Here is a 14,823-nt window from a genome sequence, read left to right as displayed (position 1 = left end):
TTTATATCCTGCTGAGGAGCTGGATGGTAGCTGGGGCTGGTGCTCAGGTCTTTGCACCTGTGCTGTGTCCCTGATTTCTGATTTTCCAGCCTCTGTGGCTGTTCCTGCAGCCCTGGAGGAGGCTGAGCTGTCCAAGCCCCCTGTTTGGTGGTGTCAGGGGTCAACCCCTCCTATCTGGGCAACCCTGACTGTACCTCTGCCCTGTGGTGGCTGAGATGGAAGAGTTGGTCAGGGAGGAGAGGCTGGCACTGTTTCCAGAGGGGGTGACAGCTCTCACTCTCCAGCACCAAGGCTCAGTCCCGTGGCCATGGCTGAGGGGTGACAGCAGGGCTGGGATCTGAGGAGGTGCCGGGGCCGTGAGTACCTCTGTAAGTGCTGTGTCCCATCATTGTTCCACTTCCTCCCTTTCCCTGGCACTGAAAGGAGCTGTGAGGTCCCACAGCTTCCAGGACAAAAGAATTTCTGCTGCTCCTGGCTGGCAGGACCAGTGGTCCCTGGGAGGCAGCTGGGTGCTGTAGTGATGGGTGCCGTGGGCATCCTGAGTTCTGCTAATTCTGCAGAACTGTGAGTCTGTGCACACACCAAACACCTCGGGGGGATCTCTGCACGTGTCAGTGTGGGAAAGCTGCTGGAGCTCCAGCTGGGGGGTGCCTGCTCTGACTGCCCCATCCCTGCTCCTGCCTGACCTCCCACCCTGACCCTGCTCCTGCCTGTGCTTTCCCTGCAGGATGCCAAACTGGGGAGGAGGAAAGAAGTGTGGGGTCTGCCAGAAGGCCGTGTACTTTGCTGAGGAGGTGCAATGTGAAGGCAACAGCTTCCACAAGTCCTGCTTCTTGTGCAGTGAGTACCAGCCCCTTCCCTCACCCCCCACTGCTCCCTTTCCTGGCTCTCTGCTGGCTGGGAGCCCTGTCATGTCCTGTTTATGGGCTGGGTAAGTGCTCCTTAGGATTTCTCTGCAAACAGACATGCTGTGGGAGCTGTGTGGTGGGGGCTCCCCTTCCCTCCAGACTTGGAAGTTACTTCTGCTGAAGGAACACGGATCATCCCAGGACACCACAGACTGTCCAAGCTGTCGGGGCTGAGCTCTGCCAGCACCCACGCAAAGATTTAGTCTGTCCCTACCCCAGGGAAAGGCCAGGCTGGGTCCTGTAGTCTGTCTCCAGATGTTAAGGATCAGAGCATGAGACAGGGACTCTCCCAACAGTGGTGGCAGGATGTGATGCTAGCTTTAGTCTTCTAAGTGGCCTTTGCCACACCAGAAAGACGGTTGAGCCTTGGGACCTGGTTTGGGATCTTTGCCTGTGTCCCAGGAGATGATGGGAAGGAGGTGTGATCCTGTCCTGCTGATGGACAGCCTCCTGAGAAGTGTCAAAGCATCACCCCCAGCCTGCCTGCAAATCTGCTATTGCTGAGGGTGTCTCTGTTGTATGTTTGGACCCAAGTGTCACCTCCAGGGAAGCACAGAGGAACCGGATCTGGCTGTGGGTGACTCAGTGCTGAGCTCCCTTCCTCCTGTGCTCTTTGAGATCCTACAAGTACTGCTGGTTTCCTGCTGCAATCCCCCAGACACCCTTCCCCTCCCTTTGGGGATACCAGGGCCAGTAGTGTTACAGTGCAGCTCCATAAACCTGGGGCATTTGCAGCCAGAGGGGCTGCAGGACCTTTGAATCAAAAGATGAGCACTGTCCTCAGCCTGTGTTACCAGATTTCTGCCCCCTGCCCTTGAGGACTATCATGTACCAGAACTAGTGATTCTCCTGTGCTCACATGAGATGGGGCTTGGAGCAACCAGCTCTAGTGGAAGGTGTCCCTGCCCATGGCAGGGGTTGGAAGTAGATGAGCTTTAAGGTCCCTTCCAACCCAAACCATTCTGTGGTTCTATGGGCAGGAGCACACACGTTGCCTGTGTCCACTGATGGCTCCTCAGCACATTTCACCTGCCACAGAACAGCAGGAGTGCATCTTCAGAGCTGCCCTTGCAGCAGATCCTCACTCAGGTGTAACGTTTTCTCAGCTGGTCCCAGTGCCCTGGTCCCACTCTCACCATTCTGTCACAGCAGGGAGCACAGACAGGATCTTTCCCTTATGGGCAGCAGGCAGAGCTGGGATCTGTAAACAGGCCCACTCTGGGACCAATCTCGGTAGAGCTATTGCACAGGGAAATACCAGTGCCCTCATGGGAGGATTGATCCCTGCCATGATCCTGTGTCCACCTGGCCCAGCTCCTGGTTACTTCTTGGCCATCCTGCCTGGGATGCAGCACACACAGCTGAGTCCAGATGTGAGATAGAGAGGCTGTTGCTGTGTCTCTGCTCCCTGCACAGTGTGGAGGGCGGCCAGCGCTGGCCAGCAGCTCTCAGATGTGGGAGTTTCCAGGCTGGAAACTTGCTTTGGCTGGGAGGACTGAGCAGGGCAGTCATGGAGAGGTTTTCCCTGGCAGGGAGGTGGTGGCAGCTGAGTCCTTATTGCGGCTGTTCTGCAGGAGGAAGTCCTGTTTCTTCGGAAAGAAGATAAGGAGAGTGGGCAATGTTACCCTCACCCCCTGTGCTCACAGCTGGTTTGCCAGGGAAAGCTGCTGCCATGAGATGCTGGCACCCAGAGAGCAGGGCAGGCCTCCAAGAACCATGAAATGAGGCTAAAGGCATTGCTTCCAGATGGGAATACATGGCCAAAGTAGGGAAAAAGGTCATCCAAAATCTGCTCCTAGAAGGAAGTCCCCAGGGAGTGGTCCTGAGCTCAGGGCTCCTGTCCCTGTGTTTTGCAGTCGTACATAATCACACTCCACATGTGCCCAGCAGCTCTGCCTGTCCTGGCTGTGGGCTCCCCAGCTCAGGCCATGGCTCATGTGCCAGCCCACCGTGGTGCCCACTGTTCCCAGCCCTGTGCCACAGGCTGTGGGTGGTGCCCCCGAGCTCCTGCATTCCCAGCCTGTTCCCCAGTGCTGCGTTTGGGCCTCCTCGGGGAACTCAAAACATTAGCTTTAGGGGAGAATAACAGATACTTTGACCCAAGCTGCCAAAAAAATCATCAAAAAGGAGCCAAACCTACCACAGTGCATTAGAGCTGGAGATGGGCTCAGGGAGTGACTTGGTGATTGACTCCTGGCCTCGATCCAGCTGACAGGGTAGTACAGCAGAAATGTGCTGTAATGAGCCTGCTTGGCCTTGGAAAGCAGAGGCAGCTCATTTAATTGTTTTGTGGAGCGACTCAGCTGCTCTTAGAAAAACAAAGGGTCCTTAACTCCATGAGTGCAGCTCGCTGGAATTTCTGCAATGCAGAAACCCGGGAGCTGGGGAAAGAATTTTTCTGCTGCCCCTCACAGCTCTGTGATGAGTACAGATGAGGAACTGTGAAAGCTTAGGTTGGAGCTCCAGATCCACTGAGATGTCATTGAGATCATTCACTGCCACCCCGGGACAAAGCTCACAACAAAGCTCTTTGAATGTGCCAGTAAAAGTTCCCAAATTCCCCTCCTGAGGGTGTGCCTGGGTAATGCAGGGTAATGCAGAAAGCTCCAGGGTAATGCAGAAACCCCACCAGCAGCCCAGTAGCTTGGCAGCAGTGGGGGCAGTTGGGTGTGGTGGTGGCCACAGTCCTGCTGTTAGTCCCTCTGAACATCAGGAAAAATGCATTTGCTAACATTTCTTTGCCCTGAGTGCTTCTTGCTGTGTATTTGCAGGGACGAGCTGTGGGGCCAGGACATCCATCCCTGGGCTTGGGAATCCTGCAGTGATTTGTAGGGAAAATTCAGGAGACCAGCATCAAAAGGGTTAACAGAAAGACCAGGGTGGTCTTTCCCAACAGGGACACTGGATCCATCCAGCTCCTGCTGTGGTGGGAGCACATTGCCAGGAGAGGATCCAGCCAGATCCTCCTTAGATGGCAGGAGATGTTTCCCCGTCCACCTCCTTCTCCCGGCACAGCTCCCGGGGCCCTGGAAGAGAAGCACCATATTTAGTCACAGGGCCGAGGAAGGGCTGGGCAGCCACGTGTTCAGTGCTGTGGTTTGTGCTGCTCCAAGGGCGGGGCTCCTCTTCTCTGTTTGCATTCCTGTGATAGTGGTTAAGGCAAAGTAAGTGTTCTGCTGGCCAAGAGGCTGCTGGAAGCCTCGACGTTTAAGATGTGTGGCAGCTGCAACCGGATCTGTTTGGGGCTGGCTGCCAGCGCTGTGGACTCTGCCCCGGGTGTGGGGATCCCGCATGGGGCATGGAAACACTGGAGATCACTCTGAGTTTGGGTGCTGCTCACCTCCCGCTCCAGGGCTGTGTTCCAGGAAGGGTTTGGAAGCTGACGTGGCAGCTGTGATCAGGGCTGGGACAGGAGTTGGTACTTCCAGTACCTTAAGGGGGCTTGTAAAAAAGAGGCAGAGTGTGATAGGCACAGGCAGATAGTGACAGGCCAGGGAAGGATGGTTTTGAACTGAAAGAGGAGAGATTTAGATCAGATATAAGGGAGAAATTGTTTCCTGTGCGTGTGGGGAAGCCCTGGCACAGGTTGTCCAGAGAAGTTGTGGCTGCTCCATACCTGGAGGTGTTCAAGGCCAGCTTGGACAGAGCTTGGAGCAACCTGGTCTAGTGGAAGGTGTCCCTGCCCATGTCAGGGGTTTGGAATTGGATACTCTGGGTCCCTTCTGACCCAAACTGTTCTGTGATTCTATGATTCTAAAAATCAGGAGAAGGCCTGAGCCCAGCACCAAGCTGAAACTCTGGATAGGCTTAGCAGGGACCCTGAGCCTGGCTGCTTTCTCCTCCTGTCCCATCTTACATCCCACATTGACCCCCAGGGCTCCAACACCCAGCTGAGTTAGTGTTCATTCCCTGACACCACCTCAAACAGGGCACACACCCTCAAAACCAGGGCACAGTCCAGGGGTGACGTCTTACACAAGCCCTCCCATCGTCTCGGGCTCTGGAGAGGTGACTGTGCACAAGGTGCAAAGCCCCTTACAGTTCCTGGGGTGTGGTGGTGGCCACAGGCCTGCTGTCAGTCCCTCTGAACATCAGGAAAAATGCATTTGCTAACATTTCTTTGCCCTGAGTGCTTCTTGCTGTGTATTTGCAGGGACGAGCTGTGGGGCCAGGACATCCATCCCTGGGCTTGGGAATCCTGCAGTGATTTGTAGGGAAAATTCAGGAGACCAGCATCAAAAGGGTTAACAGAGCTTTCTCTTGGTATCAACCTCTTGGCTTTGGTGGTTGCTTCCTTTTAAAGCCAGACAATGTTCTTGTTGTGATCCTTATCTCTGGTGGTTTGCATTCACTCCCTGCAACTGGATCCTGTCTAGGGTTTCCTTGCTCCTTGAAAGCTTAGCTGTGCTCTCCCTGTGAGGACTTGTTTTGCCCAGCTAATTAGTGAGCTCTGGATGAGCAGGCTGATGGCACACCCTCCTCTCTTTTCTAGTGGTCTGTAAGAAGAACTTGGACAGCACCACTGTTGCTGTGCATGGAGAGGAGATCTACTGCAAGTCCTGCTATGGGAAGAAGTATGGCCCCAAGGGCTATGGATACGGGATGGGAGCAGGGACCCTGAGCACTGACAAGGGCGAGTCTCTGGGAATCAAATATGAAGAGTGAGTTTTGAGTCTTGTTTTTGAAACTGGGGCTGTTGTGGGCACCTTCTTCCCCGTGTCTGTGCTGTGCTGCTTGGCTGGGCAGCCCGTGCTGAGCTCCCAGCAGTATCCAGCTGGAGCCGTGGGCTGCCCTGCCTTTCTGCTCCTCAGGGGAAATCCACTGAACCCTGTTTGCCAGGTGAGATGGGGCTTGACAGGACACGTCCCAGCTGCCTGAGCACGCTGCCCACCCCCTCCCAGCACACAGCCCTCAGGCTGAACTTTCCACGGCGCTCAACACATTGTGCAGAAAGCTCCAGGCCCTTCAAAACCAGGCTGGGATTTGGGATCCCACAGCTCTTCCCTCTCCATCCTGCCTATGCATCCCTAACCACGAGCTTCCTCCCTTCAACAGGGGCCAGCCCCACCGACCCACCAACCCCAATGCAGCCAGGATGGCCCAGAAGGTGGGAGGATCTGATGGGTGCCCTCGCTGTGGCCAAGCTGTGTACGCAGCCGAGAAAGTGATTGGAGCTGGGAAGGTAAGATGGGGGATGGAGTGGATGTGGCACAAGTTGCTGTGTGGCAGGGAGACCTTCAGAGAGGGTCTTGACCTGACCCACAGGCTGCTGCCAGCTGGGCTGCCAGAGCCTCTGGCCAGGGCTGACTTTGGGGTCTGGTGGCCACACTCATCTGGAAGCCTGGCACCAAAAGGAGATCTTGACATGTCTGGACACCAGGTTCCCCGGGCTGCAGTGCTCTCACAGACTTGTAGATGGGAGAGAAATAAATTCAGTATTAAATTCAGAGCCCTCCTCAGCAGAGGTCACTGTGGATGTCCCTGCTGTGGATGTGTTGGGAGGATGAGCAGTGATGTGGGCCATGGCCACCGCCACCACTAACTGAAGAAGTGCATCATCCAGTGATCCTTTCCACCCTCTGCCCCAGGCTGGGATGCTGCAGCCTGAGTTCAGGGCAGGGAGTTAATTCTCGTGGTCAGTGCTGCCCATGGCAGGGTGGTTGGAGATGTGGGCACGGGCTCGGGGCACCTCCCTTGGGCCGCTCTGGTGTTGGACTGGGTCAGCTCAGGGTCGGATGTGAAGGACACTGTAACAGCTCTGGTACTTCCTTTGTCAAATTCATCACTTTATCAGGGTCCTTTGCATCCTGAGCTGCGGCCTTGTCACATCACTGGTGGGTGACCCTGCTGTGCTCTGTCCTCCTGGGGCCTCTGTGCTTGTCCTCTGTCCCCAGAGCAAGGAGAGGAGGCGTCTGGTCACAGAAAGGGCCTCCCAGCATCATCATCACCCAGCTGGCAGGGCAGGGACCTGTGATGGACGTGTTGAGGGTCAGCCCAGGGTCAGAAGCCAAACTTACCCTTAAAACAATGATCTGGGCTTCCTGGTCAGCTTCTGGCCTCAATGTTTATTGGGAACCAAAGTTGGTGAAGCAATTAGACTCAAGCAAACCCAGAGAGGATTCCAGAGCATGTATTTCATGTGCTAATGTTTGCTGGATGACTCCATCTGCTACCTCCTCCTCCTCCAGCCCCCTAATTTCACATTTTTTTCCAAAAAAGGTTTCATGTTTTCCAGAGTGTTTATTTAAATTCCTCCGTGAGCAGCTCTGGCTACTCAAGGTCTGCCCGAAGGCTGTGAGCTCATTTATCTCCAGGGGACTGCTGGAACTGTGTGTGGGGGGTTATTTTTAAACACTGGCTGTTTTTTGCATTCTTCCTGTCCGTTTGCTGCCTTCCTTGGAGCTGTGGTTGTGTGGGGGCAGGTTTCCCAACCCTGCTGCCACCCCCAGGCTAACGTCCAGCAGCCACGGGTCTCAGCTGGATAACTGGGGGGGGGAATTATCATGCTGGTTGAGGAGGACAATCCCCAAAGGGGGGGGATTGCTCCTTAAAAATTATTGTACAAATTATTGTACAAATTACTTCTGTGAGTGGGGGCAAAAGGTCTCCAAAACCAGATCAACACGGGAGCAGTGACCCTGGTGTTTTCCTCTCTGTATCTTCCCACTGGGGCTGGGAGGTCAGAGCTTTCCAGAGAAAAGCTTTTGTCCCATTGAGAGCTCTTTGCCAGCAACTTTGGGTCAGAAATAGAGAAGTGAGCCCATTGGTAGCCAAAGCCTGCTGCCCTGTCCCTGGGTGTTGTCTGACCAGGCTCTGCTCCTGTCCCACAGTCCTGGCACAAGTCCTGCTTCCGCTGTGCCAAATGTGGCAAAAGCCTGGAGTCCACCACCCTGGCAGACAAAGATGGGGAGATCTACTGTAAAGGTGAGTCCCACCTTTTTTTGTTGGCTTGTCCTGGGCTCTGAAGGGCAGTGGCAGGGGCCCAGGGACCCTGGATGGGGTGGAAGTTGCAGGGAGGTTGTGGCAGGGACCAGGGATGTGCAGGGACCCAGGATGGGGTGGAAGTTGGGGAGGTTGTGGCCCTGGCAGCTGCATATGGGGACTGGCTGTGCTGACTGGCCATGGAGTCAGGGAATTTCCTGCTGGGCCTGTGGCCTCCCTGTTTGCCCAACAAATACGGCAAACCCTGTCCTGTTTAGGCAGTGCCTGCTCCGGGAGGAGGACCTGCTCATGTGCCAGCCTTACCTGTCTCTTCCTTCCGTCCTCTGCAGGTTGTTACGCCAAGAACTTCGGTCCCAAGGGCTTTGGCTTCGGGCAGGGCGCCGGGGCGCTCGTCCACTCGCAGTGAGGCACCAGGAGCCGGGCTCTGTGCTCGCTCAGGGCTTGTCCAAACCAGCCTGTGCTGCCCGACCCTTCCCACGCCCGCCGTGAGCATCCTCACCGTCATCCAGAGCCACCCGCTGCTTCGCAGCACGAGCCTCTCCCTGCCCGCCCTGACCCAGCACACCCTGGAGCCAGGGCAGTCCCAGCACTGTCCCCACCGGGTCCTGCTGGGGCAGGTGCTGGTCTGGGGGCTGCTCACCCCCACCTCAGCGAGGCCCTTGTGCCCAAAACGTTCTGCTCCGTGTGTCCCATCCCAGGATGAGAGCTCGTCCTGCCGGGATGAGTGCTCAGCTGCGCTGTGCCGCGTCACCAAGCAAGCAATAAACATCCAAAACATCAAAGCCGACCCAGGCCTGACCTTGCCAGAGAATTTATTTCCTCTCTGGGGCTGAGGAGGTGCACTGGGTGCCCAGGGCTGGAGGTCAGGAGGTGAAGGGAGGAGAGGAAGTGTTGGCACTTGTGGTTTGGCAGGAATGTATCAGTGCTGAGTTCTGCAGGTCGGCTTAGCTGGGCTCTCCCCCTGCTCCCACTATGGATCATCACAGAACGGTTTGGATTGGAGGAGACATTAAAGCCTGTCTTGTTCCAACCCCTGCCATGGGCAGGGACACCTTCCACTAGACCAGGTTGCTCCAAACCCTGTCCAGCCTGACCTTCAACACTTCCAGGGATGGGGATAACTATTCCAAAAGCAGTGGTTGATGCTGGGAGGCCCAGGACAGCCTTTCTGGGGTGTGTCAGTAGCACAACATGTGTGCTCACCCTATCAAAACCCTATCAGTGCTTTTAGGTGGCACCTCTCCAAACAGGCGTACCCAGCAGTGCCAAATAATTAACAGCTTTTCACCTACTCCCTGGATTTTTAGCAGCTTGAGGATCATTAAGCCTCCAGTTTGGCAGCTGCCCAGGTTTAATTCGTTTTCATCTAAACTCTTTACTCCCTTTCTGTGATTCTCTTGTTGGACCGGTGTGACATACCCACAGCTCAGCTTCAGTGCAGCTCAGAATCAGGAACTCCACAGGGAATTTAGTTCTGGGGTTTTTAAAAGTTATAGACATTGTGGTTGAGCAAATGAGATGGGTAGTGTTCTGAGAAGCACAACAGAGGTAGAAATCCTTTGGTGGGGCAGGACCTGGGCTCCTTTATCAACTCAAGCACTTTCAGCTGTTCATCGCACGCTCATGTTTTTGAACACCCATGGTGCTTTTGAAGCTGAGATGGGGAGTAAGCTCTTTAACACCTCCAAAAATCCCTCCCCCCTCCAGGTTTCCCAACCTGGGACCCAGAATCTTGTAGGTCCCTTTGCTCTGGGGTGTGTGGTTGGGTTTGATGGTGGCATTTGACATGTGGAGCAGCAGCCCAGGTGCAGGGATGTGGTGGGGTCGGGAGCTGCAGCACAGAGGGCTCATGTACCACCCTCAGTGTGGAGACAGAAACCTGGTTCCTTCACTTGGCAGAGGCCCTGCTTCCCCATGGAGGCGTGAGGGGGGTCAGGAAGCTGCTGCCTTTTCCAGGAGCATATGGGAGATGTTGAGCTGCTGCAGCATGTCAGCTGGATGTGCCACAGACTGGATCATGCTCAAGCAATGCTGGTTAGTCAATAAAACCACAACAAGTCAGTCTTTAGTCCCTTCTGCCCGTAGCTGTAGAAGTTCTGTCAGAGAGGGGAGGAGTGGGAGCCCCTCTGCTCTGGAGACAGGCTGGGAGAGATTAGATGTGGGTTTTGGACATCCCCTGCCCTGCAGCAGGACAGCTCCGACCATCTGCTGGTCACTGAGCATGGCAGGGCCCCGGCCCTGGGGGTGTCCAACTCCCTTTAGAGGCAGCAGACCCACCCTGTGTCCAACAGTTCGCACCCCTCGGGGGCCTGCCAGCCTTGGAAAGGGGCTGTGGGACCCAAACCTGCCCCTGAAGAGATGAACCAGAGGGTCGGCTCGTGGCCAAGGACCCTGGAGCCTGGTGGTGATGACACCACTTAAAGGGTCAGACTGGAGCCTCTGAGCCCCATGGCCAGTGGCCCTTGTGGCAGGGGATGTCACACTGCCACTGTGCTTTGTGGGGATGTCACCTCAGGGCAGGACTGAACCCCATTACCTGCCCTGAGGGCTGTGTGTGGATGGGATGAGCGTGGGGACCATGGGCGGCCCACGGAGCATCCTGGCACAGCGAGTCCTGTTGGCTTTGCTGGAGAGCAGGAGCTGCAGGGTCACCCCCCAGGCAGCCCAGCAGGATGGGCCTCCTGCCCTGTGGATCTGGGAACAGACAGACAGGGAGAGGGGAGTGGGAAGGACCTTGTCAAAGCTCCTTCACACCCACAGCTGTGGGCCCATCACCTTCCCTTGGTGTCTGGAGTCCAGAAAGGCAGAGAGCACAGCAAGCAGCAGAGCTGGCATCTTGGGCAGAGGGTTTGGCAGCCCTTGGCTCTCCCTTGTGCTGTGAGGATGGAGCTTGAGCTGGATGCTGAGCCAAAACTGCCCACAGCCATCCCAGCTTACCAGAGCAGCACTGGGAGCAACCGTCCCAAAACTACTCACCCCCAAGCTTCCAGGGCTCAGCATCCCCAGAGCTGAGCTTTACCTGTGCGTGGGAAAACAGCCTGTGGAAGGGAACCCACACATCTGCTCCTCCTGGAGGTGCTGGGGTGGCTCAGGTGACCTTTGGGGAGGCACTGGCTCCCCGGCTGGGGGGGTGGTGAGGGCCGCAGGGGAGCCGGGGCCGCCTGACGTCAGGAACCCAGGTCTCCTGGGACACCCGGGATCTCTGCCAGCGTGGTGAGGTTGGCCCCAGGGAGCACGAACCAGTTCCTGGCTCCGACAGCCGCCCTGCCCTCTTAATGAGGGATAATGAGGTGCATCTCATCACCGCTGCAGACTTGCCCCCTGGCCACAGCAGCTGCAAGCAAAGCCCCCGGGAGGGACCGGGAAGGAAGGATGGAGGGACTGGGGGAAGAGGGGCTCCAGCCGGGGGCTCCGTGGGGTTGTGATCTGCAGGGGCACGGGCAGGGTGATCCAGGAGGTGGGTGCTGGGGTGGTGGCTGCGTGCCAAGGAGCCATGGGCTGATTGGTGGCCTCCAGCCCCAGTCGATGACCCTGGCACATCTCCGGGGGAACTTTTTCCCATTCCAGACCTCACCTGGGTGAAGGAACCACACCCTCAACATCTGTGAGGGCACATCCAGTAGCCCAGCAGGCTGTGACCGTCGCCCTGTCCAGTAGCCCACAGCCAGCACAAGTCCCCAGGTGTCCCCCTGGCAGCCCGGCACGGCACCATGAACCCCTCGGTGCCAGGTGCTGGCACGGGAACACACGGAGCTGCAGTGGCCGGGAACGAGACGGGCTGGAAAGGAGACTGGTGTTTCGCTGCAGGGGAGGGAGGACTCAGGCGGGACTGGGCTGTGCTGTGCTGCCCCGGCCCCGCTCCGACGGCTCATCCCCCCTGCACAGGTCACACGAGGCTGGGGGATGCTGCTCCTTGCTGTGGGACAGCCTGGGGACTTCAAATCCCTGTCCCAGCAGATTTGGGGCATGGGAGCTCTGTGTGCTGAGGGGTGGCCCAGCACCCCTGGGTGTGTGGCTGGGTGGGTGGTGGGTGTCAAGGGTTGTTCCCATTGCTACTGTCTGCTCTCTGCTTTTGACTCCCCTCTTGGACTGCACTCAGTGGTCCCCACAGCTCCTGCCTGGCTGGTGCTGCACCCACAGGCCTCTGTTGCAGTTGGCACGACACCACATAACCCCCTGCCCTGGCTGGCAATGCAGCTCATAACCCCATGCTCTGGCCGGCACTGAACCCCATAGCCCCCTGCCCCTGCTGGCACTGCACCCCGTAACCCCTTGCCCTGGCGCTGCACCCCCTTGTGCCTTCTTTGCTGGCACTGCACTGCACAGCCCCCCAGCCCTCATGGCACTGCACTCTGTAACCCCTTCCTGGCTGGCATTTTATGCAGGGTCCCCTGCCCAGCTGGTACTGCACCCCACAGCCGACTGTGCCCACTGGCACTGCACCCTATAGCCCTGTGCCGGTGGGGCTGCACCCCCAGCAGCTGGTGCTGCACCCCCAACATCTGGCACTGCACTCCACGCCTGGGCTGCCCTGCAGAAGTCCCTGAGCCCTGCCCTGGCACTGCTGCCGTGCAGACCCATCCCACACCCTGCCTGTTCACACAAGGACCCTGGAGCAGCACCTGCCTGCGGGCACCCCAAAAGCACCTCCCGGGTGAAGTGGGGCCTGGCCGGGCTTCGCCTGGGCGTGAAGGGAGCCTGAGCGCAGGAGGGGCCAGGCGAGGCGGGAGGAATGCGAGTGGGAGAGCGGCCGGGCATGTAGCGACAGCTCCTGGGGTGCGCGGCGCCGGATCCCACACGCTGCAAAGGGCAGGGAGCAGAGCCCCAGCAACAGGGCTGGGGTCGGCATGGGGCACCCCATCGCTCACCCCCTCTGAGAGGCGGGAGCGCAGGGCAGGGAGAACCCCGAGGGCAGCGCGGCCGCCGTGGGGGTCCCGGCCCCGGGAAGCTCAGCTCTGACGTGAAGGGGCTGGAAATCCCCCGGCGGGTGATGCCTGGCTGAGCCCACACGAGGTGCTGAGGATCCTGGGGGCCGAGGGGCCGCTATGACCCCCGAGAAGGTGCTGAGGGAGGGGGTGCTGGAGAAGCGGAGCGGGGGGCTGCTGCAGCTCTGGAAGAAGAAGCGGTGCCTGCTGACAGAGAAGGGGCTGCAGCTCTTCGAGCCCAAGGGCTCGCGGCGCAAGGAGCTGAGCTTCGCCCGCATGAAGGCGGTGGAGTGCGTGGAGTGGAAGGAGCGGCACATCTACTTCACAGTGGTGATGGACGACAGCCACGAGATCGACTTCCGCTGCGCCCAGGAGGACCCGGGCTGGAACGCCGAGATCACCATGGGCCTCGTCCGCTTCAAGAACCAGCAGGCGATCCAGGTCGTCCGCGCCCGGCACAGCTGCAGAGCAGGTACCAGACACATCACTGCACCGCGGGTTGGGGTGCAGGACCCACTGGGGGAGGAGGTCCCTGGCCACCAGGTCCCATCTCTGAGGGGTTTGGCTTCCCCAAGGGAATCACGGAGGTCCCATGGATTCGGGTGGTCTGCAAGGGTGGTAGTCCCATGTCCCCCCACACTGGCTGGGATGCCCCCATAGGTTTTTATCCCCCCACATCCCTGGAGAGGGACCTTCTATCATCCTCCCTCTGTCTGCAGTGGCCTGAGGGTCATGGGGCCCTTTGCCATCTTGCACGTGGGATGGGGTGGGGATGGTGGCTGGCTCTGCACCCCAGTCCCCTCAGGGCTGGGCCCTGCCCCATGTCCCACCACTGGCCAGGTGGGTGACAGGCGCCTTCTCTCTGCAGTGGTGCAGTTCGACACAGCCCCAGTGGGACAGCCCATGGACACGCAGCATCCAAGGAGTCGGATGGAGATGGCTCTCGGCTCGGCAGGAGGTGGGGAGAACGGGATCCCAGCGGGCAAGTGAGGCCACCGCTGTGCAGCCCAAGGACAAGGACGGTGGCCCCGGAGAGGCCAGTGCGGGCACTGGCTCCCCCTGCCCTGGGGCAGGACAGAGGCACTGCAGGGACTGGCCTGGCACGGCAGCAGGGGCCAAGCCACATCCCCTTGGCACGAAGGGGCAAAGGACACAGCCACGGCTACCACCCGGGGCTCTGGACATGGCAGGAGGTGACATCCTTGTCCAGGGGCCCACCACCCTTCAGCTGACATGTGCAGGACCTTGGTGCACTGGTGGGGACACCCGGGCCTCTCCTGCGGGACAGGGGATGGATGAGGCTGTGCCCAAAGGAAGCAGTGGAATAGGGAGCTCTGCCTGTGTGACAGTGACACTGGGACAGATGGATGGGGCTGGGGACACAGCTCCCCCTGAGCCCCCATGTTGAGAAGGGGTTGGACTTTGTCTTACCCTGGGATGTCCTTGAGATGATGGGGAATGCTGGGAGGGCACTGGGGACCCCCACTCCTTGTACCAAAAGTGTCCCCAAACAGGACCTTCTGCTTCTTACCCTGGTGTTGCTTTGATTTGTGGGACCCTGCAGCGTACAGGAGAGCACAAATCCTGTACAGAGCTTTGCCGATCGTTGGCATCCCCCTAAACCAGCATCCCACCGTCGGGCTCCAAAGCCCCCCCACTGCTGCCCCGAGCCTCTCCGGTCACCCATCCCGCTGCTCCCGTGTCCCCAGGGATTCCCACGGTGGTTTGTGGGCAGGCGACGCGGGAGCAGCGCTCCGGCTCTGCAGGCAGGGGAAGGGACGGCCCTGCCCCGACAGGCAGCGCAGACACCAGCGCCTGGAGCCACCGAGCTCCGCAAGCCGGAGCCTGAGCCCCAGCCTGAGCCCCAGCCCGAGCCCCAGCCCGAGCCCCGCGGCTGCGGGCGCTGCAGATCCTGCCGGAGATTGCCCGGCCGCGTGGGAACCGGGGAGAGCAGTGTCCTGTCCCCTCGGGCTGTGGCTGCTGGCCCCAGCCTGCACACCAGCCACCTCTGCCAGACCCCATGGGGCCCACGGGGTCGTGTCCCCGTG

At 58.6% G+C, this 14,823-nt stretch overlaps 2 protein-coding genes across 2 annotated transcripts; both read left to right on the top strand.

Annotated features, from left to right (window-relative positions):
* Positions 1–662: 662 nt before the first annotated feature.
* Positions 663–8,634, top strand: CSRP1 (cysteine and glycine rich protein 1). The gene is made up of 5 exons (XM_027706251.1): positions 663–840; positions 5,401–5,569; positions 5,964–6,090; positions 7,739–7,832; positions 8,180–8,634. The coding sequence occupies exons 1-5, from the start codon at positions 729–731 to the stop codon at positions 8,254–8,256; spliced, it is 579 nt and encodes a 192-aa protein (XP_027562052.1). The 5' UTR covers positions 663–728; the 3' UTR covers positions 8,257–8,634.
* A 3,711-nt stretch (positions 8,635–12,345) lies between these two features.
* Positions 12,346–14,287, top strand: PHLDA3 (pleckstrin homology like domain family A member 3). Its single transcript, XM_027706250.1, has 2 exons — positions 12,346–13,247; positions 13,644–14,287. Exons 1-2 carry the CDS (start codon positions 12,896–12,898, stop codon positions 13,763–13,765), a joined length of 474 nt encoding a protein of 157 aa, XP_027562051.1. The 5' UTR covers positions 12,346–12,895; the 3' UTR covers positions 13,766–14,287.
* The last annotated feature ends 536 nt before the right edge of the window (positions 14,288–14,823 follow it).

Source organism: Neopelma chrysocephalum, unplaced genomic scaffold (genome assembly GCF_003984885.1).
Source record: "Neopelma chrysocephalum unplaced genomic scaffold, ASM398488v2 Primary Assembly neopelma1_366, whole genome shotgun sequence".
In the NCBI taxonomy this organism is placed as follows: Eukaryota; Metazoa; Chordata; class Aves; order Passeriformes; family Pipridae; genus Neopelma; species Neopelma chrysocephalum.
Note: the sequence above shows the minus strand (reverse complement) of the source record. Positions and strands in the feature narration are given on the sequence as shown.